This window comes from Pseudopodoces humilis, chromosome 20 (genome assembly GCF_049639895.1).
Source record: "Pseudopodoces humilis isolate 2021_Gansu_Grassland_sample_001 chromosome 20, ASM4963989v1, whole genome shotgun sequence".
NCBI classification, from domain to species: Eukaryota; Metazoa; Chordata; class Aves; order Passeriformes; family Paridae; genus Pseudopodoces; species Pseudopodoces humilis.
In genome coordinates this window covers 10,271,040-10,294,775 of record NC_142219.1, presented here as the reverse complement: position 1 = coordinate 10,294,775, position 23,736 = coordinate 10,271,040, and the positions used below count along the sequence as shown (strand labels likewise).

The 23,736-nt window shown below is 46.6% G+C and overlaps 1 protein-coding gene across 8 annotated transcripts in view; it reads left to right on the top strand.

Moving 5' to 3' along the window:
- PXN (paxillin) overlaps positions 1-23,736 on the top strand; it is a 45,230-nt gene that overhangs the window by 16,141 nt on the left and 5,353 nt on the right. For 4 of the 8 annotated variants that reach the window (XM_088064838.1, XM_014253881.2, XM_014253883.2 and 1 more), the window contains exons 2-10: positions 10,930-11,156; positions 11,620-11,735; positions 13,608-13,747; positions 14,120-14,321; positions 14,803-14,938; positions 19,078-20,115; positions 20,916-21,182; positions 21,723-22,142; positions 22,728-22,838. In XM_088064838.1, the coding sequence (XP_087920964.1) occupies positions 10,930-11,156; positions 11,620-11,735; positions 13,608-13,747; positions 14,120-14,321; positions 14,803-14,938; positions 19,078-20,115; positions 20,916-21,182; positions 21,723-22,142; positions 22,728-22,838 (2,657 nt within the window). The remainder of the gene's footprint in view (positions 1-10,929; positions 11,157-11,619; positions 11,736-13,607; positions 13,748-14,119; positions 14,322-14,802; positions 14,939-19,077; positions 20,116-20,915; positions 21,183-21,722; positions 22,143-22,727; positions 22,839-23,736) is intronic. The other 4 variants (XM_088064843.1, XM_088064841.1, XM_088064842.1 and 1 more) reach the window with 4 other exon arrangements.

Genomic DNA, 23,736 nt, shown 5'->3' with positions numbered 1-23,736 from the left:
CAAGAAGAGCCACTCCAGGAGAAGACTGTCAGGGGCTGTACTTACCCTCCTTGGAGCCCAAAGCTGTTTCCAGTTTCACAGCTGACACACAGGGAGAGAAATGGAGACTCTAATTTGTGCAGATAGTTGTTCCTTGTGATCTTTCACAGGGCTAGCTATAACTGCCTGTTGAACACCAGTCAATTTTCTTCCAAAAGAAGAGGATTCTGACAAAAGACTTGGTGGCAGGTGGAGCTCATAACAGACTGTAGATTCAGGATGAGAAATTCCAACTTAAATATTTTTAGTACAGGCCTGAGAGTCAGATTTGCTTTCTATTCTGATATAATACTGACTTGCCGTGTTACGTTGGGCTGTTCAGGGCTGCATCTCAGTTCTCCATTTCTGAAAGTTGCATTCCCTTTGTGCTGTTATGGAAGTGTGAATGTTAGGGTGAGGATTCTGATTTGTGGGGATTCAGGTGCAGTGGCTGCAGACTTTTCTGCCTGCAGTTGCTGCAGGCCACAGCCACTTCTATCAATACAAAATGGATAAATACGTGGAGATTTAGGTTTAGGGTGTGGAGCTGTGACAGCTGTGACTGAAAAAGGCTTCCATGTGGTAAGTGCTGTAACTTGTGGGTGGGATAATCATCTGAGGACAGTGGTACTTAAATCATAGCAATCTGAATCCCTGGAGGTCAGGAGCTGGAGTACTGGGTAAGGCTGGTTACGTTTTACGTATGACCTTGTGATCCTTCTCTTGTGCAATGTCCAACTTTTCTGTCCAGTGAAGCAGAGCCCAGATTTGTGCAAACGTCAAGGTCAGCTCAGCTTTTGCGTGCGCTGTGTCACAGGATGTGCTGCAGCTGTGATGTACAAACCCTTGACAAACTTTTCCTTGCTCTCTTGAAGATTGCAGAGCAATGGAAGAATTTTTTGACTGCACTTATCCATCTTTGGAAATGGTTTCCTGTTATTCAGGACTCTGGCAGTCCAATGAATCTAGGTAGAAAGGAACCACACAAAGGATTATTTTCTGTTTCACCTTCACACAACCAGGAATCAATCTCTGGAGGCATTCAAGGCTTGTGTAGCTGGATCTGGTATCAGCTTTTGAATGTGATTGGTAAGGCAGTGGAATGGGCAGCTGAAGTTAATTTGAGGAACTTGAAAAGGCTGCACTTGGTTTTAGCAGCTTTTTGTGTGAAAACAAAAAAAAACATAACTGAACGTATTTTGTTTTTCTGGAGCATTTCCCTTCGAGTAGGAGAAGGGACTTAAAACACAAATCACTTTTAGTGTGAGGATGCTCAGCACACTTGTGGCATGTTGAGGAATATTTATCTCTGACCACAGAAGCAGTTACTTACCTTGTGGGATTTCCATTATCTCAGCCATCTAATGAACTGTTCTGAGACAGTGGAAAGGGGATGAAAGTTTTGATCAGGAAGTTGGAGAAAGGCAGAATAACGTGTTTTTCTTTCGTAGGTGGTGGTTAATTTCTCTCACCCAGTTTAACCTGGAGTTCAGTGTTCAGAGAGCTAAGTGGAAAAATTCTGATCCTATGGGAAAATAATTTGTGGTTCCTTCACACAACTTGGACTGTAGGCCAGGGAGTGCTGTGGATTTGTATTGTTTCATCCAGGAAACCGTGCTGACTCAATCTTTAAAGCATGCTGACTTGGTGATCCCATGCCCTTTGGAACTAGTTAAGATTAGGTTACCTCCCTGCCAGCTCGGTGATGTGAACCGGGCCAGCAGCTGAAGGATTTCCCAGCCTGTTGCATCCAAGATGTGACAGGAGGTGGATCTGAGGTGCTCCCTCAAGGAACGGGGCTGTGACTCCCAGGGACTGCTGGTGTCAAGCTGCAAATTGATCAGCTGGTTTTCCTATGGTGTCCTTGTGCCCTTGAGAGCCTTGCAGCTGCTGGGCTACATCTGCTGACCCCAGGTGGTGCTGCCCAGCGCTCCAACACCCTCACCCTGCAGACAGATACAGCACTGCAGGTCTGGGTGTCACAGAAATGTACTCTTTTGTAAGGAAGTGGTGTGGGCAGATCCAGGAAGGGTCTAGTGGTCACATTAATGGTTTTTCAGCACATGGACACACAAATAACCCTCCTACCCATCAGAGGGATCTGGTGGAAGGTCTGAGCTCTCCTGATGCCTTCTGTTGAGTTTTTGTTGCATACAGAATTGGCTTATCTTCAGTTTTATGGTCAGAAGTCTCTGTCAAAAGCTCACTCTTCAGCTCAGCAGTACAAATGAGAGAGCATCAGTGGGTACATAGCCTGTGCAACCCTAGGGACTGAGCCATGTCACAATTGTGGGGCTGGAAAGCCAAAATAAAATGTCAGTGTAGGCTCAGGTGGGAGTGGCAGGTAATGGTGAGGGATGTCTCCAGAATAAGGAGCATTTCAGTTTGAGCTGTCTGCTGACTGCATCTTTTCAGGCTGCCTTTTTTTCTGAGCTGCATCTGAGCTGCAGATGAATTATGGGAATGCAACAGGAAGGTAGGTGATTTCTTTCAGCTAATGGCAGGATGGGCTGGATTTGCAATTTGTGTTCTGGCGTCAGTTTTGAAGGTGAAAGTAGAACATTTCCATTTAAAGCAGAAATTGTATTCACCTGAACAAAGGCTCAGTTCTGGCATTGGTCTTTTTAATACGTTTTCTAAAAGCTACTTAAGTCATAGAGTGGTTGGAGCTGTGCTTCCAAGAAACCTAATGAGTTTATCTAAAAAAAATGAAACCAACACCTCAGCAAACTTTTATTAGATTAGTAAGTTGAATTAGTTTATAAAGTGTCTGATGATCAGCAGGGCAAGTTGCAGGAACAGCCTGAGTTTGCATACTGGGGGAGGGGGGATCCCTGGGCCTTTCCCTTGCAGTGCATGATGGTATCAGCTCTGCTGGAACTACAGCCAGAGCACTCCAGGGGTTTGCACTTCATCCCTAAATGTGCAGCGAGTAGTTACTGATAAGCAGTTCCTGAAATTACTTCATGCAGGCTGTTTTTGCACGCTCTTTTACAACCCCAGGCTTGGAGTGGTAGTAGAGCCTGTTAATTGTGACCAGTTAGTTGGCCACAAGTTCTGGAATAAACTCTCCAGCTTGGGTCTCAGTGGTTGGGAAAGGAAGCCACAGTCACTGCTGCAGCTGCTCGTGCAGACCACATCTCACACTGCAGTGTCTTGTCTTTGTTTAGACATTTGCTGATAGTGGTCAGAGCTGGGTGCATGGGCTGCTGTACTGGGCAAAGTTCACTGGTTTGGCTGTCAATCCAGCTTTGTTTGTCACAGTTATGGCACAGAAAGGATTCACCTGATTCTGACAGCAGTTCTGGCTGCCACGGGATGAATCCTTGCTCAGTTTATCTCTGCAGCCTGGGGTAGCCAGGCATAACTGCTGCTGGGAGGTTCCCTTTGCTGTTAAGCTTTTCAGGAGCACCCACACAAGTTTGTAGATTGGTGTTACAAATGCAAAGTCTTGCTAATTTTAAGAGGCAATTGTGGTATGAAAGTAGAGAGAAACTTCAAAATTTTAATGGCTATTGTCTTTACTGTAATTTACCACACCACATATTAATATTAATTTGGGCATTCTTTCTGTTAAGCAGTGACACAGGGTATGACTTACACCAATACCTTGATAGTGAGAAAGCACAAGGCTTTAAACATTAGTACATTAAAGAAAGAGCTGAGTGATTTTACTGACCATGCAATCTGAACTTTCTCTAGGCAGATCTGGCAATGTGAAGTAAAAATCCCACTGGCTGCTCTGTACTGATATTCCAGCAAGTTCTTAGGTCTGGAAAATTACTTACCTTTTGTGCCTTGAATTTTTGTGTATCTTAAATAACAATCTGCCCCTGCTTCATAAGAAAGCTGAGAGTTTTTATGTGTCCTGTGCTCTAACCACCTTCTTGACATATTGGTTAAATTTTGGAAAACTTAAATGTCATCTCCTCAAAATGCTTTACACAGTAAGCCAAGCTATTTTATGTGCTTTCTATATATGTGAACTGGAGAATTGGATGGATTTTAAGAAAAGATGGATTTTAAGAACTGGATGGATTTTAAGAGAATCTAATTGCACTTTCAGTTTTTAAGGTCTGATTTTGAATGTAGTCTTTGTATTTTATTGCTTTTGTAGTCTCTGATCTTTTTGCATTTAAAAACATTGATTAGAATATAATGCCTTAAGAACCTGTTAATAAATGTCTTTTACCTGGAAGTCAATGCCTGCCTTTACCTGCTCATGATTTTCCTATTTCTGATAAGGCTCTTCCATTTTGTTGTGAAAAATCAAAATGGGAATTCCTGTCATCAGTGTTTGGGGCTCCCCACATCTTCTGCAGTAAAACTCCAGGGCAGTGAGTAATCCTAGCAAGGCTCCAGCAAGTCTTCTTGATGCAGGTCTTGCAGTGTACTGCAAATATTTCTTTTGAAAGGCTATTTAATAGGTTAAATATACCCAGGCTCCCCATTCCTCTGCAGTTACTCACAGCGTAAAACTGTCGTGCCAGGGATTGGGTTACTGCGTTGAGCTGTCTCCCTATATGTGAGCTGGAGCTGCATTTACTCCTGGAGGTGGGGGGGGGAGAAGGTTTATTTGAACCTAATGAGATTTTTAAAGTTTGCATTCAGGGATTTTGCAGAGGTGGCTCAGAGGAGGCTGCAAGCTCAAAGTTCAGTTCTGGAGATGTGATGCCTTTCCCCTCATTCTCTTAGGAGACAGCAAAAATCAAGGATTTAAATTCAGCATTCTGCAGGTATTAAGAAAAATGGGCTGGAGAATGGAATGTGATTCTGCCAGTGAGAGGTCTGCAATTCATCTGATGCCAAGTGAGACATGATCAGCATGTCAAGTCCATGTCCTCATTGAGAGCTTCCCTTAGGGGTATCCTGATTTTTATTTCTATTTGCTAGTCCTCTAGGAATCTTCTGCTGCCTAAACCAGGAAAACTTGCAGCAGTTCTACTTATTTGGGTAAATAGAGGCAGGGAGGGAATTAGGGTAGGTGCAGATACCTGTTCTTGCAACTACAGCAGAGGAAATTCTATAGTTCGTGCTCATACATCTCATCCTGATTCCCCAGTGTGCTGTGTCTGGGCTGTCAGGGACATGTGGCACCAGAGATGCTGGGGGAGATGACTCTGTGGCTGAATGCATTTGCTCTTGTGCTGGTTGGCTGAGGAATCCTGTCTCCAGTGCTACTCACTTTCCAGATGTCCCATGCAAGAAGCAAAGCTTCTCTCTGCCACACAGGCAATGTGTGGTTTGATACATGTGCAGATGTGGCTTTCAGCTGTTGAAAATGAAAGGCTGCTATCTGAGGCATTTGAAGAATCTTGCTTCAGTTATGCTTCCATTTCCTCCCCAGCAGTAGATGAGATATGGAAAAAAATTGACCACCATCCTTTTGATCTACTTACTATATTGATAATGCTGTGATTTGCTGCGTCAGCATGGCTTAATAATCCTCAGTTGTTGAGAGAGATGAACTGCATATGGAAATCCTTTCTCCAGATGAAAGCAAATTTAGATTTCTCTTAATTGCCTTACTTAAAAAAAAAAAAGATAAATTCTAAACTGCTTGTGAATAGTGGAAAATTATTTACTGCTTGAGGAAAAATTAGCATTGAAAAGCTCCTTGATATCAGTTGGCAAATGTGAATTTGTTGATGCCTTGTCATGTAGGTTTTTTCAGAGCTAATCCATTATGTATTCTGCTTCACTGTGTCACCTTAATCCAAGAGCATTTTTGAGATGTACAGGAAAGGGGAAGTGAACTTTGATATGCATGAGAAGATACATCTAAATATATATAAATACATACTTTTCTTTTTAGTAACTTTACCTAGTTAAGGGGGCTGAGTGCAGCTCAGGTTCCTAGAAAGGGTTGTTGATGTGTGCATCAGTACAGAGAGGTCCCGGTGTTACCTATTGCTGTTGCAGACTGTAGAGCAGCGCTGTGATCCCTAGGCTGCTGTTACTGCTCTATGTCAGACAGACCTGGGCTGTGGGAAGCTGAAGAATGTGCCCCTGGCTGCACAGAGGCTGTTGCTGCTGCAGGATGCTGCATCTGCAGGCCAGCGAGTGCTGACACGCAGCGATGCTGAAGGAGCCTGCCTTGGAGCCCCTGGAATGTTCTCGGCCCACGGAGCTGTGGGCTGAGGAGATAGCACAGGAATGTGCACCAAAGAACTTGCTCTTTTCGGTGCAGCTTGAGCTGGTAAATGGGGCTTAGCCAAAGGATTTGCCCTGCTCTTCCATCTTGCTGCTTTAGTGGTGGAAGGGATATTTTCTGAGTGGTTCAATGCATTGGATGTCCGTGTCAGAGTTCTTGTCCTGAGCTGTTGAAACAACCAGGAGAACCTTGGAAGAATTACCTTGCAGCAATGCAGTTGGTATTAAAGTGCTCTTGTACATATCCAACTAATGTGCAGAGTGGTGTGGAGGATCTGTAGACCAGAATCCCAAGGACCTCACAGTTAATAATGATCTTTGGCCAAAGTGAAGAAAGGGAGAGAGGAGCAAACTAATGTCCCTGGACCTCCAGGTGTCTTGGAGTGCTTTATAGTGGCAAAGGTGTCAAATGTGGTATCATTCTTTAACTGTCCCTCAACGACAGGAAAATCTGTGTAGAAAACCCACCTGAATGCAAACACCAATGCCCTCCCATACTGGGGAGAATGTGGTTTGAGTGGCCCTCAGGCCCTAAATGTGATTTCAATCGAGTGTGTGATTTTTGAGTTGCTCAGTGGAGGGGAGGAAGACTGTCCTTCTGTTTCATGTTTTCACACAGCTTTACCTGGTAGTTGGACAGGTTACCTGAGCCTGTGGAGGACCAGCTGTGCACATGCTGAGGTGCTCTGTGGGGCAGTGCACAGTGAGTTAGGGTTTTATTGGCTGTGTAACTGCTCCAGAGTTGCCATGATAAGCAGGGGTGTCCAGGTTGGTGATGTTTTAGTAGGTATCCCTTTTGTACCCTCCTGAGCAGCACCCTGCTAATGGAGTGGAAAATACAGATTTCTGTATGCATAGCTGAGCCCTACCGAGCCTTTGGACACTGGAGTGATTCTGCTCCATGCACGTCTGTGAGCTGATACTTTGTTTGTGGGTTGTTCGTGCCTTGTAGTGGTGAGAGCGGAGAGAGGGGCGATTCTGGGGAGGATCGATGCTTTGAAGGTCCATTATAACTCTCTCAGGTTTACTTTACTGCTACAAAATGGTTAAATCTATTCTCTAGAGGTAACTAAACCTACGGTCTTCATCCTTGGGAGGTTCTGCCTCCTAGAGCTGTGTCTGTGGTGTTCAGGGAGTATTTGGGGCAGCGGTAAGGCTGTGCTGAGGTCAGTGTGTGCGCTTGTTCCCGGAGCACTGGCGGTAGCTGCCGTGAGGATGCGCGTCTCCCCGGGGAGGTGCAGCACACGTGGCACCGCCGAGAGTTTCTGTGTGCCTCAAACAGGGACAGAACAGGTGATGCGAGGGCACTGCCGAGGATTTCGTGGCTCTGTGGCTGTGAGGGTGTTGGTGGTGCCCTCTGATGGATGGTGCCGGTGGGCACTGGCCCAGTCATTGCCTTGCGCTGGCCCAGCCAGCCGCTTCCTCCGGGTTGTGGGGACTAACAGGCTGATTCACACGTCCTGCAGCGCTGTCCCTCAGGAGTCACCTTGGGCAGAAACGCTTTATTACCCAGTAAATCGATCGAGACTTTAATATTTCTATTTAAGCATTTAATTTTCCATTTAAGGAGCGGCCACTGTAGTGAACTCAGTGCTGTGAGGAGAGGTGCAGGCACAGCATCCCTGACACAGTTCATCAGGTTACAAATGCTGGTCCCCTTTGCAAAAGAGAGAGCGATGCGTTTTTTTCCATTAATAAATCTCCCTTCTTTCCCCTCATCTCACATAGGCTTCTGGTAGTTGCACAAATCCTAAATGAATGCACGGTGCTTTGAGACCTCTTGGGATGAAGTGATTCATGGAAAACAAAATGTTAATCCCTTTGATTAATTTTTGGTTGGGTTTTGAATAATAGCCTCAAGTCAGGCTCTGGACCATAGAACTCCTTGGGCTGACCTCCAGGGGAGCGTCCTGTGCCTGTGGATTGGGGAGTCGCTTCCCTCTGGCAGGGTGATGTCGGTGAGGTGGGACGGTGCCACTGCCACTTTCACCCTGCCCTCGCCGGGGACTTTCTGCTGCTGGTGTTGGGCTCTTTAAACGGGCGCAGTTTCCCATTTCAGCAGAGTTTCAGGGAGCTGTGGTTGCTGATGGGATTGAATCCGGGAACAGCAACGGGGAGGGACGCGAATGGGGAAGACCTTCCCTCTGTGCTGGCTGTGAGCTTGGAGCGGCGGGGGCGCAGGGAAGGGAGCACAGGGGATTGCAGGACTTGGGGGCGAGCAGGCACAAGAAGTCCGTCGGGAAAGCGGTGTGTGAGCGCCTTTCCTGGCCCGCCGCCTTGGGGTGGTGCATTCGTGCAGCTGCTTCGGTATCAGTTGTAAAGCTGGAGTTTAGTTTGAGTAACCGAGTGATTCCTCTCCAGCCTTTTCTCCTCCCTCCGCTTTCCGTTCCTCGGCTCTGCCTTGTTTGCTCAAGTCAGGAAGGGGGAGGGTATGGAGAAAGTTAATAATTAATCTTAACTCCTTCACAGCCGTGGGACTCAGTGCTCCTGGTATTTCCAGACCTCCCTTCCTGTAAAAGTGAACGGGTGCGTGTAGCCGAGCTCGCTGTGTGTCATCAGCAAGAGGCAGTGGGTGTCCCATGGCTCAGCGGCACGGAGAGGAGCCCAGGGCAGTTTCTGTGGGTTGAGATGGTTACAGCTGCCGCTCCTGCACCGAGGGGAGGTGGAGGGTGGAAACACGGTGTGCGTCCCCTCTGCAGGGCCGGAGGAGCCCAACACCCTCACGGGATTTTCACTTCCTGGTGGAGTTGGATTTGCCTTTGTCATTGGAGGGGAGAAGCAAAAACCACTCCTTCTCGGCAGGCACTTCTCTGGGAGGTTGTGTGCGTGAAACCTCCAGTCATAGGACTTGCCTGACTGTAGGAATTGTGGTTCATCGGCAGTTCCCTGGAGGTATGTGCCTTTCACTCTGGAATCCACCAGCTGTTCTTTTGCTTGAAAAGAAGATTCAGTTCATTTTCCCCCAGCTGCGGAATACTTGTCTCCCTACAGAGAATCTGCTTCTGGGGTATTTTGGTCCCTTTAGGAAGATAGAGCCTATGACTTTAATGGTTTGGAGCATCTTTTGAGCTAAATGAAAGGTGTATAGAAATAATTTAACACAGTATTTAATCTGCTAATGGCTGTATTGTGCTCTCTGAGTGCAGGACTGCTTATTTTTCTTTCGTGATGCTTTGGTTTTTTTGAAAAGAGTGAATATAAAAGCAGCACCTTCCTCATCTTGTGATGTAATAATACTGTCCTCTTCTAATACATTTTCTTGAAGGCGTGCTAAGTGCTGCTGTGGAGTGCTGTGCTCAGGATGTGGCTCAGGGCTGGCAGGTGCTGCCTGGGGAGCTGTGGGCAGCCATTAGTACGAGCAGTTGCTCGGTTGCTATTCTGGTGCCACCAGCCAGCTCCAGCTCCTTGTGACCCGTGGGGGACACTGCAGGGTGGCCACACTCAGGCTGAGCCCCTGTGCCCCAAACCTGAGTGTCAAGTACTGCTGTGTGCAGGAGAAGGGGCCTGCTGAGTCTCTCTGAGGACAGCTGGGTCTGCACAGGGGGATGTGAGATCCAGGGGGGTTCTCAGTGTCCCCTCCTGATTCTGCTGAAGGTGTGTTACTGTTTCCTGGCTGAATTCCACATCTCCAAAGGGACCTGCCAGGTGTGTCCTGGTGCTGTTCCATGGAGAGCACGGATAAACAGTGAACTGCCTCCTTTCTAGCAGCCTTGCAGAGGTGTGCAGTGGTGCTGCTGCCCCCGTGGAAAGCTGGGCATGTGGCCAGGGAGGCTTTCTTTGGAAAGTGAGCGCAGTGCAGAGCTGCAGGCGCTCACTGGAGTTCCTCTCGCAGGGACTGCAATGGGCTCTGCAGGGTGGGTGCTCGGGCTGGAAGGTCCAACAGATCAGGATTTGCCTTGAAGTCACCCCAGAGGAGTGCACAGTTGGGAGTGGATAGAGGGTACATTTGCAGGGAGAAATCCAGAAAGCTGGGAATGCCTTTTTATGCCTAATCTCTGTCAGGACTGTAAGATTTCTGAGAAGTGCTAACTGTGTGATGTGGGACCTCTGCCTGGCATGAGTGACGGTCTCTAGCTGGTGGAAGTTTTCCTTTTCTGGAGGAATTTGTGAGCAGTCTCCACCCATCTAGTTTAGAATTGTTTCCAGAAGAAATGGCGTTTACCTGGCAGCCTCTGGAAACTTGTTAACTGTTTGTATGATGTTCTGAGAAGGATTTTTCTTAGGAGAACTGAAATGCATCCTACTGCTGCACTGATGGACTGATCTGAACATTTCACGCTTCTTCCACTACTTTGGACTCTGGAGAAAAGACCTCCCGAGATCTTCTTTCCTGCAGAAAGCAGTGCCTGCGGCCACAGTAAATGACTCTGTGATGATGTGGGGCCTGTAATTAGTCTGTGTCAATATCCTGTTGGAGTAGATCTCTGGACAGGCTTGCCTAGGTTGCACTTCTGGAGGGTGCAGTGAGACTACAGGCTCCTGTCGTTGGGTGTTTTTCCAGTTAAGACAAAAATCTGAGACTGACACAGCTTTTCTGGCTGCTTTGTTACATCTTGGTGTTTTCTTTGTAGTAGGAGTTTGACTGACTTATTCGTTCCTGAGCAGCAGTAGTGTTTTTCAGGGCATTTGGTAGATTACCCTAGAAGAAAAGTCCTCCCAAAAAACTTTTGATGCAGATACATTGAATGAGAAGAAAGAGACAAAGCTGTAGTCCAGGCTTTTACCATTTTTTGGATATTTTTTTTTATTTTCCTGCAGACGCCTTGCTGGCAGACCTGGAATCCACCACCTCACATATCTCCAAACGACCAGTATTTCTCACAGAGGAAACTCCTTACTCCTACCCCACTGGAAACCACACGTACCAGGAGATTGCTGTGCCACCCCCGGTGCCCCCACCACCTTCCAACGAGGCCCTGAATGGCACAGTGATCGACCCCTTGGACCAGTGGCAACCCAACACATCCAGATACGGCCACCAGCAGGTGAGTGGGTGGGAGGGTGCTTGTTCTGTGGGTGCAGGATCTCTCAGGAAAGTAAGGAGGAGGGAATAGGAAGAAGCGAGGATGAATTTGGTTATGAACAGAGCAGGGAAATGCGGGGAGGTGGGAGTTTTTATTAGAACTAACTGTTTGGAACAAATGGCAGAAAAGAATTTCAAAGTCATCATCATTGTGCTGACAAAATGGTGGTGTGATGATATTGGTGTTAGTCATCTGTCTTGAGCCTGTGGAAGGCAGACTGGGGGTTTCCAGCACAAAGCTGCAACTCATAGGCAGGTCTGAAGTAAGGGGAAAACTGTTGTTCCTGGTGTAGCTCACCTGATAGAGACTGCCTTTTCTAAAGAGCAGATTTTTTTTTTTTGTTCTGCTGGGCTTTGTTGTGCCCTGTCAATGCATGGGTTTGCAATGCAGTAGTGTACATGTTTGTTTTGTATTGTTTCCACAGCCTCAGTCCCAGTCTCCTATATACAGCTCTAGTGCCAAAAGCTCCAGTGCCTCCGTTCCTAGAGACGGGCTCAGCTCTCCTACTCCCCGTGCCAGTGAAGAGGAGCACGTCTACAGGTATCCTGTCCCTTTCCAAAGATAAGCCTGACTCACAACTTGAGCCTGCTGAGGGTCAAGCTGCCTTCTCTAAGTGGAAACAAACACCACTCCCTGTGTGTGTTACATTTCTTTGTGTCAGTTTTGATTGCCTCTTTTGTAACATGCCACTGTACCTTTCATACTCACTTCAAACTTTGACCTGGCCCTTCAGCTTGCTCAGCTGCAGGAGGTTAAGGATCCATCAAACACAGCAGGATCTGGATTGTGTTGTGAAGGGTATGATCCAGACACAAGTGACAAATCCACCCCCTTGTTAAACAGAAGTTCTTCAGGAGGTGGATGGCCTTTGGGTTATTTTTCCCTGGGAACTCAGTACTTGTGGCCTGGAGGGATGTGCAGAGACTTGAGTTTTCAGGTAAATTCAGACTTCTTAAAACTTCCATCTCAGTAGGTGATTGATAGATAACAAGTTTACACTTGCAAAGGCAACTGCTCTCACAGAGGTTGGAGGAGTTACCTGCACAGTAGGACAGACCTTTCTGCTGACATAGGGATGAGTGATGCAGAGGCTGTCAGAAATTCATCCAAGGCACCTTTTTACACTTTGGAGACTGGTGTTTCTTTGGAGTCATGATCTAACCATGCCAGCTCTTTTTGCTGAGCAGGAAGTTGCTTCCAACCAGAACCAATTCTTGGTAGAGCTCAGCTCCTCTCTGGGCAGCCTAGCCAGAGATGGCCCAATGGAGATGGTAATTGCAGTTTTTTCAGATGACTGCATGCAATTAGTATCAAATAAAGGTAATTACAGCCATAAGTCATCTTGAACAAGGGTCTGGCATGGCTTGGTTCTGGTGTGAATTGTTGCTGGTGTGTTGGTTTGGTGTGAAGTATGTTCTCCTCAGATTGCAGTTATGCATTTTGTTTTTCAACCTAAAGAGAAGGATAACTTTCCTTATGGAATTCATAATTGTCACTGGTGTCAGAGTCCTTAACCTGCTAGATACTAACTTTTTGAGCATAACGTGGTCCTGTGCACAAGGCAGAAGTTCACATTTTGGATTTGGAAAGTATCTTTATTTGATAAAATAAGAACCTCTAGAGCATTAAAAGTTATTTCTTCATTTGTAAAACCAGGAGAAAAAAATGTTCCTGCCATTGACAATGGAAAGACTGTTACTACAGTGCAACTGCTATAAAAATAACTGCATTGATGTGAAGTTCTGCTTTGGAACAGTTTGCAGTTCTGCATGGTAAATTATATCACCCATATAAGACTAGCAGTAATTACAGCCAGTGCTTTATACATGAATGTGTATTTAACACAGTAGAAAATAATAGCAAGTTACTTTCTTACAAATTGATTAGAGTTCCCCAAATTAAAGGAGTGAAGACTTGGGGAGACCTTGAGTGTTGCAAGAGGCTGTGACATATCCTACTGCTTCTCAGTTTCTGCCACTAACCTGAGGTTTGTGCTTTGCCTCTCTCTCCAGTGTGTGCTAGCCCTGCATTCCCTCACTCAGGGAGGAGGGTGTTACTGCTTGGTGTGGTGTCAGCAGAAACAAGTCATTTTCCCGTATGTGAGCTAATGGTTCTGCTGCTGTTCTGTGCATTTTGAATCTACAGACAGTTAACTCTTTCCTACAGGGCTGGACAGCACACAGTCCTAAAATCATAGGCCCTGTCCATCAATGCTATTTTTGTAATTTACAAGAATAGCAGTGGCTGTGTTTAGTCATGTCACAAAGCACGTATCTTCTTAACCCCCAGAGCTAAAAGCATCAGCCTAAAAAGATCACAGCACATGTGTGAACTTTGGGAACCTAATGAGTTCCCCTCCATCCTTCTGCTGTATCTTGATGCAGAAGTTTCACATTTCCCTTTTATCTTCAGTTTCCCAAACAAGCAGAAGTCTGCAGAACCATCTCCCACAATGACCAGCTCTTCTCTGGGCAGCAACCTCTCAGAACTGGACAGACTCCTTTTGGAACTGAATGCTGTTCAACATACTCCTGCCAGTGGCTTCACAACAGGTAAGGAATAGGAATTTGGGACGAGTTGATAACTTAATTCTCAGAATAATAGCTTGCTTTTTCTTTCCAACATCCTTAGTGAGGGAGACCTCTGCAGCCCTTAATCAAAGATTCACTTAATAAGGGTGGGATCTCTTGAGGTCTGAGGTGCAGCACCCTGCTCAAAGCAAGGCAAACTTCAAAACTGCCTCTAACTAAAGTTTCAAAGTTAGTTTAGGTTGCTCAGGCCCTGGCACTGTTAAGTTTTTATTATCCTCAAAGATGGATGTTCCACAAGATTTCTGGACAATGATTTGTACTTGCCTGCAATTACTATATGTGTGTGCATGGAATGGGGCTCTGAGTGGCTCTTTTCTGCTCCCCTTTCTTCAGATGAGGCTGGCAGAAGCCCATCACTGCCCAGTGTGGCTGGCTCTCACTATGTTGTCCCAGAGAACAGCAGCTCAGGGGGAGGGAAGGCTGCACTCACAACAAAAGAAAAGCCAAAGCGAAATGGTGCGCGTGGGATCGAAGATGTGCGTCCCAGTGTGGAGAGCCTGCTGGATGAGCTGGAGAGCTCTGTGCCAAGTCCAGTGTGAGTAATGTTTTGATGGTTGAAGGCTTGGGTGGGATGGGCTCCTGGGGGAATGATGCCTGTAGTGTAGGGGCAGCTGCTGCAGGAGAGTGATGGATGGAAGATGGGCGTTGTCTAAAGGGTCAGAAGTCAGGTGGGTGCATGAAGATGCTGGTGCTTTTTAATCTACTTCTGTATGGAAAAATGCATAAGTCATCCATAAGTGGTGGACTGTTCAAGCTCAGATTTACAGGTGACCACAAATACCCCTGTCTGACAAATATTCAGGCATCATCTATGTCTTAGCAGATGAGATGTGTGTGCACACAAGTGGCTGGGTCTGCACATGTTGGGGAAGCTGGGCCAGGTTTGGCCCTGCTGATGAAACTCCTCATGCTTTGCTTACTTGGGGGAACAGTGGGACTTCCAGTCTAGGAGTGCCCTCCCAGGTTTAAACACACTGTTTTTAAAATTTAATTTTTTTTTTTTTTCTCCCGGCCAGGCCTGCAATCACTGTGAGCCAGGGTGAGGTGAGCAGCCCCCAGCGTGTCACCGCCAGTCAGCAGCAGACCCGAATTTCTGCTTCTTCAGCTACACGAGAGCTGGATGAGCTGATGGCTTCTCTCTCTGACTTTAAGGTACCCTGTCATGACAGCTCATTGCTTCATCTTGTCCCTACCCACCTCAGTCTCTCTTGCCTGTTAACCACATTTGCTGACCTTGGCTGGTCTCCAGAATCCCTCCTTTACCTCTCACATTTGCTCTGATAAACTTCCTGTGGTGTATTTGTGCTTTCTGAGTGGCACTGTAGGTGTCCTTGACTGCTATAAATTCTCATCACTGGCAGGGCAAGGCAGTTCTGGGATCTGTTTTTCCTTCAATTCTGCAGTTTGTCTGTTTGCCAAAGATAATGAGCTTTGTTACTGCTCAGTACAGAGTGAATTATTTTGCTGCGCTACAACTTAATGAGAAGGAGGGAGGCATGGGACACCACTCTGCTTACTGACAGAGACCAGGCCCTTCTGTTCTGTGGGATGACTCTCCTCTCTGGAGTGTGTTTTTACCCTGATGTGCTTTCCCAGAGGAGAATGGATATTCCAGGCATGTGGTGTGAGCACTGAAGCCTTTACATCAGACAGAAGGAGATTTCTAAGGTTTTATCTTAAAACAAAATCTCTTATTCAACTCAAAATTGGATTAAAGTTTGAGGGTTTTTTGCCCCTTCTTATGGGGGCAAAGGATGGCAAATACTATTCAGTGTCAGCATATATACTTGAATAATTTTTTCTTTATTCATGTGGGTATGTTACCATTCCCGCATTAGATGATGAACTGTGGAAGTTGTTTTCATGAGATTTTATTTACCCATAGTCATAGCAAAATGAAAAATATTTTCTCATTTTTTTAGTTTCAGCTGCTTTGCTTACAGTCTTACTGAACTATTGACTTGGATTTGTTCTGAGAGAGGTAGAGAAAGCGAATACACTGGATAATCTCTTTGTTAGGTTTGCCTTTTTTACAAACATACTTGCTTTCTAATCCTAAATCAGTTCCTATCTCTGTTTTATCCCTGTATGGAAGGTTCTGCTGGATGCTTGAGATTTCTTGTCTGTGCTGAACTCCAGCCCCTCCTAGATGACGTTAGGTGGGGCAGCCAGAGCTGAGCAATGTTTTGTGAGGAGAGGTATAGAACATGCAGTGACAGCTTTACTGTTTGCTGTTCTTTTCTGTGCTTGGTGGGTCCCATGGATGTCACAATGCCCAGAGTTGTGACAAGTATGTGAGTTCAGAACCCAGCAAATATATTCTGAGAAGCTTCACTTGCCTTGTGCTTGCTGGAATGGAATTCAGTCTGCCATTCCTGGCACACGCACCTAAATCAGTGAGAATCTGGGAGTTCCTCAGTGTTTTCTCTAGACTTACTGTAGTGTGTGTTTAGTCAATTGCAAATATTGACACCTTAGTGTTGCTTTTTTTCTCCTTCTGAGGCCCTAGGGTATAGTGCAGGATAGCCACAAGCTCTGTTCAGCCTGCTTGAAGCACTGCAGTGTTGTGAAGCTGGAGCGAGTTCCCCGTTGTGCTTCTGGCATTCCTTGCCCTGCTCCTTCCATGTGCTGTGGGAGCTGAGCGCTATGGCCTTGTGCCCCTGCTGCTTTTATCAGGAAACAAGCTCAGGGTGTGGCACAGCCTTTGCTCCCAGGTGAGCTCTTGGCAACTGAGAATGACCTTGCCCAGCACAGGTTTCTTTGGAAGATACAGGGAGCGGACATTTTTAAGTGTGGGTGATCCAGTACTTTGCACTCCTGAGAAGAAGCTTTGGAATCTCCAGTAAAACCTGTGTGACAGAGATGAGCTGCTGTGACTAACACACCACCTGCCTCCCTGGCTTAGTTTTCAGCTGACCTCAGAGATCAAATTGAAATGCAGCATGATTTTAAGATTTGGGCTTTATTAAGCACAGGACTGGTATTTTTGTGAGGCATTGAGCTCATCTGTGCCTAAACATTCTTCTTGGAGCACAAGTAACATGGCTTCTGTGATCATTTCCCTTTTGTTAATGATGTCATTGACTGTTTTTAAGTTACTTTCCTTTTTTCCTGTCCTCCAGGTTGCTTCATTTTCCCTTCAGTTCTTTTTGTTTGGTCACACCTCTTCTGGTAGGGTGGTGTTAACTTGGCTGTAAAAATGTATTCTAGTCTGTACCAGTATCGGAATATAAGGGAGACTGAGGGAGTCCTTGCAAAGGTGGAATACGAAAGGCTGCTCTTTGAGTGTCAGACCTGTGTGTAACTGCAGGAAATAGGATAAAAAACCCAAATGTGATGTGTAATTAGTTGGAGGTAGTAGAGATTGCAATAGATGGGGGTGGGAGGAGCAGAGGGCACTGTTGCTCGATTTGCCTTGTACCCCAGAATAAAAGGTGATGATGCATTACTGTTTTATCATATTTTGCTCACCCCAATTTGTTGCCCCTTCTTTTTGCTTACAGAATCCATTTGATTTTGGTTATCTGGTTCATCGGTCATCAGGCATTGAGATTACTTAATGCACTTGTTTTTTTACCCTCTGCCATTTCTGTGTAGTGTGATGCCTGCATACTGCATAGCTGGATGCATGTAGTTAACTGTTCTGTTACTGTTGAGTGCTCATCCATTGCTCTTATTTTGGAATCAGTATGGTTTAAATATGTTGAAAATACTGATGTTTGAGCAAAACGTTACTCTTGCCTTGAAAATTCCTGACTTCATTTTAGGAAGTCCGGAAACCAAGTGTGAAGCACAACATCAAACCAGGTTACTTTTACAGGTGTAACCAGCTTAAGCAAAATATACAGGGAGAGGGCACTCTTGGGAAATTCTCTCATTTTAATACACTTGCTAGTCATTTCCTTTCAGCTGGCTGGTCACAGTAGCCTGTCTATGCTACTTGAGGGGAAGAGCAATCTGTAATGAAATTGGGTCTCTTACTGCTCTTTCCTTTCTGAGAACAGTCTCCTTGTAGCACTGCTGGTGCGACTTTGCAAGCATGTGCATGTGTGCCAGCTCCTGGCCCCTCAGCATGGCAGGAACTCAGGTCAGCTGAAGGTTGTTAATCTTCCATTTACTGACAAGTTTTGTGCATATTCTGGTTAATTATATCATTTTTTTCATGATAGATATCTCAGAAAGCTAAGTGGAGACTGAGGTAGCATACATGGGGCTTAGGAAGTTATGTTCTCCTCCACCTCAGAGCATAAGCATTTGACTTCTTTAGGCTCCTCTGGAAAATATGACTAAGAGTAAGAGCAGGTCTTGATAGCTCCTTGGATTTGGAAATCCTTTGTGGATACATTTCTAAAACTGAGAAGGCACAGTCTTAGTGTTGGGTTGACCTGCTGTGTGAGTGGTTCTGAGTCTCCCTTTCTAAGAAAAAGGAGTAGTACCACTTTGTCTCCTAGAGTTTAGTCAGGAACCACTGGAAGTGGGGAAAGAAGGACCCATGATCTTTTGTTTTAAAAGAACCTGTAAGTCAAGGAAAACCAAAACCTCTGTATTAATTACTCTTTTTAGAATGTTCCTTGGATCAAAATTAATACTGATTTTATTACAATGTCAATGCGTAGTCTTTGGCCTAAGGGGAAGAGGCTAATCTGCCACCTAAGCAATGCTCACAAGGGCATAGAGTGACTGACAGGCTCGTATAGATTCAGTGTGTGTCACTTCCAAGGTGAGATTAGTGATGTGAATAGAACAAAGCCCATGTCATCTGCTCTTGCTGTGAATGCCCTGGAGCTTTGTTTTCACTGCCATGAACTCAGACAACTGGAGCATTTTATTAGTGTATCAAGAAGAAAATGTCATGCTTTGTTCTATTAATTGATTGAATTTTTTTTGCAGCTTTGGAATATAAAATTTACATGTCTGACTGTGAGTAAGTTAACGTGCCCTTTATTCACAGTTGAGACACTCCTGGGTTTGAAGCTGGCTTCCCAGCGGTGGCCATGCCATGCCCCCAGCGCAGCTGCAGGTGACAGTGAGCTGTCACTGAGGAGGAAGGCCCAGGAAAAGGATCTCAGTGGCTGTAGAACTCGTGAAGATTGGTACAATGTCATATTGGTTCTGCTCTTTGGTGTCTCATTTTTCTTCCTTACTCTTGGAAGTAAGGATTTGGCTCAATGTGGCTTTTTGATTTGGAAGTCATGATTCTTACAATGCTTAATTCTGTGCCTTTTTTTCCTTTTCCTTATCTCTGTCATTATCTTTTTCTCTCTTTATTCCTTCTATCTCTTTTTTTGCAGACTAGTTCTACTATGTCTCTGATTTCTGAATCGTCCCTAGAACTGGTTCCCAGTTCAGCAAATGCAGACTCCAGCAACACTCCTCACAGTTTAGCAGTGCTGTCCCATTCCAAACACCCTTTTGCAAGTCACAGTGGGGACTCGACAGTGCTAACATCTGTCCCCTCAGCAGACCCCTGCATTGAGGAATGCAGTGACCCTGCAGTTCTGTCTTTGTCAGGGCATCCTGCTGCCCCTCCACCTGTGCCCCATTTAGCACAAACTGTCCCTGTGCCCCCACCACGGAGCTCCTCTGGTTATGCTGCTCGGGGGGAGCAGGTGGCCTCTGCAGGCTTAGTTCAGCTGAACAGAAAGCCTGACTCTTCCAGAAATACTTCCCAGGCTGCACCAGCTTCCAGTGTGGAGCTTCTCTGTAGATCTGCTAATGTGGAGGCACGGGGCTTAGGGTATGACGTGGCAAAAGAGACTGAGAAGGAACACAGAATTGACCCCAAAATCTCAAGTGTACCCGTTTCAAATGCTTTGAAGGGGCAGATACCCAAGGACCTGCATCAGCAGGGAGTACTCAGGGACAACTCAGGTCTTTCCTCCCAGGGCAGAAGTGTGGAAACAGCTTTAGATGAGCTGTGGGCCCTGGAGCTGCCTGCACATGTGCCAGAGGTGCATGCAAAGAATGACAGTGTTATGGATTGTGTTAATGAACCTCCTGTTGTTGCCCTGGATCGGTGGGATGTCTTTCCAGACACTAAAAACCAGTTGGGCTTTGTCGTGGAGCAAGGACAGGAGCTAAAAGCTGAAGTGCCACATGAAACCAAGGTACATCACTGTCCTGATGTGGGCAAGAAGAGGCAGGGCAGAGACAGAACTCTTAGGAAGGCAGGTACTGCTAACATGAACAAGGCCAGAGGAGACCAGGAAAATGAGCAGCTCAGAAGCTCTGCAGTGACTCCAGAATCTCCAGAAAACTTTGGGAAGGCTGAATGGGATCTGCCATGTGTCTCCAAACCACCCATTGAGAGGATTTCTGCATCTGGCCAGGCAGGCACTGAGTGAATGCAGGAGCAGGGCAAGTCCTAGCCAGGACTGTTCTGCCAGCACACTAACAATGTGTGTGTGCAGTGAGTGTGCCTAGGCCCACCCCACTAACAGCATGAGCTCTGAGCAGTGTCACTGACAGGTGCATGTCACAGGGCTTCACAGCCCCCACCTTTATCTTGCGGTCTCTCCTGCATGTGGCTCAGCAGCACAGAATGTGGCAGTTTGTAGGGAATTCCTTGTGAGATGGACTTTTATTCTCTAACTGGGGTAAGGCTCAGTCCACAGAGACCTCCAAAAAGCTGAAAGGGCTGTTTTATGCTACTGATTGGGATGGCAGCTCCTCTGCTCTGCCTACCTTTTTAGGTCTCATTACTGAAGCTGTTAGTGTTCCTTTCCGTGCTGGAAGTACACTTAGTGCACCAGACATCTCTGAACAAGACTCTTGTGCCTGTCAAGGGCAAACACAGAGAGGCAGCTCTCTGCCCTTGTGATGCTGAGGTTTCTGTAATGCTCAGTGGAATGCTCATGCTGCACCTCCTATCTTGGCTTCCTGCTGGTTAATCTTTCCCTTCCTTTTCTAGACAGTTATTTTTGGCTGCTGTGATTATCCTTACAGGGTTTTTCCTTGCACTGAGTCACTGTTCTGGGCTGTGCCAAGAGGAATTTTGGCATTGTGGAATAAATGCCATCACTCTTCCTGTTCACGATTGTCACTAATGCCTTTGAGTTTGTGCTGTTGCATCTTGCGGCTTACTCTGACATTGCTTTTCTGTGCTCATACTATTGCCTTTGTCATTTAGATTAAATCTTTAATCAAGAGGACAAAAGAGACTGCAAATGTGCATCCAATGTCTCGGGACCTCTCTCCAAGGCGTAAACTAGGTCCTGCCATATTCCACAAGACTGAGTCCCAAGATCGCTTGATTGAGGAGCTTCAGGACAGACTGGGCATCGATAACCAGGAGCAGGAAGAATGGCAAAGCCAGGATGCCTGGCTGACAGAGGGGCTCATTGTCACTGCCAGGCCCCGGGGGGAAGAGCAGAGTGGTGAACAGCAAGTAGAGAAGGTAGAAAGCAGGGTCACACATGCTGGGAAATTCCAGCATGTCCTTCTGTCCAGATAGCATTGTGTGGAGGTGCAGATTGAGTTTCTGAGCAGCCTAAACTACACAAAATGGAGAACCAACTCTTTCTATTCACCCTTGTTTGGCCTGAGAGGGAGAGCAGCACAGGGTCATAGTTCTGGATGTTTAAGAACTGGAGTGGGATCTGAGGGAGCTGCTGATGGTATCTGTTGATGCAGTCTGCTGCTATCACATCTCAAATGTCCATGTGAGGATTATTTTTAAAACTGCACTGGGAAGCCTGACATTGAGGTGTGTTTTGTTTTGTCCAGTGCTGTACCTGTTCAGGGCTTTCTGGGGATGGATAAGATGGTGCTCTTCCTTAAGCTACAGTGAGCAGCACCTTTTCTAGTTCCCTTCTCTTTCTAGCTGCTTTTTCCCTTTAGATAAACAGTGGTAGCAACCAGCCTTCCTGTTAAAGGAAGTGCTTGTTGGTTCCTCTTTGGATTTATTCACCTTTCTTCTTCCTCCGTGTCTTTCTAGGTGGTTTTTCCTCCAGAATCCCCGCTCCTCCCCAGGAGGACAGTCTCTGTTCCAGCCTCTTCCCAGCTCCAGCCTTCCAAAGAAGCTGCAAAGATAGTCCCTGCTAATGCTGCTCCTTCTCCTGCCTCTGGCCCTGCACCTCTTCTCTCACTCCCACTTCAGCCTTGCCATGTGTCATCTATCCCAGCTCCTAGTTCAGTCTCTTCCTTCAGCTTGGCTCCCCAGCCTCTCTTCCAGTGGGAAGCTTCTGATAATGATTATCATGAGGTTTCTGTTGTGGGCACCCCTCCTAATGAAGATCCCAAACATTCCTGTTCTCCTCAGACCTGGACCTCTAGCGCCAAGGCAGTTGTCTCTGTTGGCTGTCAGACTGAAGATGGAGCTTTCTTCCCAGAAATGCAGGCAGGCTTCTCTGTTCTGGTTTGTGTTTTTAGCAGTATTTTCCAATCCAACTACTGCTTGTAATTTGACAGCTCAGTAGATACAGTGTTCAGGTAAAGGCTGGTATGAACTGCTGGATGGGAGAGAGGACTCATGGACAATATCTAATCCCAGCTGTAGCACTGCACAGTACATGTCTGTGCAATAACTTGCCGGGATATGTGGGTCCTGTGTGTCCTGACAGTCACTTTGTGCAGCAGGGACTCTTATTTTCCTCTGAGATTAAGAAGGTAACTCTGAAACCAAGCCTGCACACACAATTCTCCCTGCCACAATCTCTCTGAAATGGAGGGAGTAAAAGATGGCAGAACATACAGGAAGGAGCAGCTCAGCAGTCCTTCCTGTGTTTGCACTTTTAGGCAGGTGTTCCACTGTATGAGTGGATTTGGGCGAGGAGATAGCACAGCCAGGACCTGGGTTCTTCATCTCCTGCCAGGGAAGGGCTGTAGCTCCAGGGTGGTGGGGAGTTCTAAGGTATATGTGCAGTGCAGTGTTAGTGTGCAGGCAGCTCTCAAGCAATGAGCAAGGAAACAACTCTGCATCTTGACCTGTTGTACTTTCCAGGTGACCTCTGCTCCTCCCCTCGTCCGCAGTGCCAATCCATTGGCTGCTCCTGCACTCCGGGGCCCCACAGCCCCTGACAAGGCAGGATCCCCTTTCTGTTTCCTCAGCATGGTGCGTGCTCTTCTGGTTGATGAATGTGCTGGGATCTGCTCCTGGAGCTCCCAGCACTGTTAATGTGGATAATATCCTGTATTGCATGGTTTGCTACTCATAGAGCTCCTTTCTGAACCTGAGTGATGGCAGATTTTATGGGTGAAGGGTGGGGATTTGAAGGGCCTTTGCATGAGGATGATGTGCTGAGTGTCCCCTACAAACAGCATGCATTATATACAGGAGGTGGAAACAAACCTCTTTCAGGTGGGGGCTCCTTTGTGAGCTGTCAAGAGGGCTGGATGGCCAGGCCAGTTAGAAAGGTATTTGTGCCTGCTCTGGGGCCAGCTGTGACTGCCAGGAGTGTGTGGTCCCTCTGGGTCACTACAAGGGTGAAGTGCTTTGTTGCTACATGCTGAATTAATCTCATCTCCTTTCTCCCTGGATGGTATTTATCACTTGTGTGTGGCATGTGTGCCTGCCCTGCGTGGCCATAACCCCTGGCTAGAGCAAGAGAAGCTGTGATTCTCTCCACACAGTGCAGCCCTTTTCCTCCTGCTGCACCATGCAGGAAGCGTGGGCATTATCCTGGGGCTCTGGACAGGCTTTGTCTCCAAAGACCTGTTGTCTCCCTCTGTGAGAGTATCTGTGCTTTGGAGACAGTCACTGTAACAGTTTTCGGTAGCAAATGGGTGTTGTGTTGTGAAGGGTTTGTTTTAGGCTGAAGAGTCTGGGGTGTGATGGGGCTGCTCTGTGCTGCTGGACTAGGAGAGGTTGCAAATTACGGGAGGAGAGAGGAGGGGAAAAGCTGTGGCTTAGGATCCATCGGGAGTCATGCTGCATGTGAGGCAAGGCTGGGGAGTGTGTGGGTGTGTGTGTAAAAGCAGCTGAATTCCTGTATGTCATGAGAATGTTTATA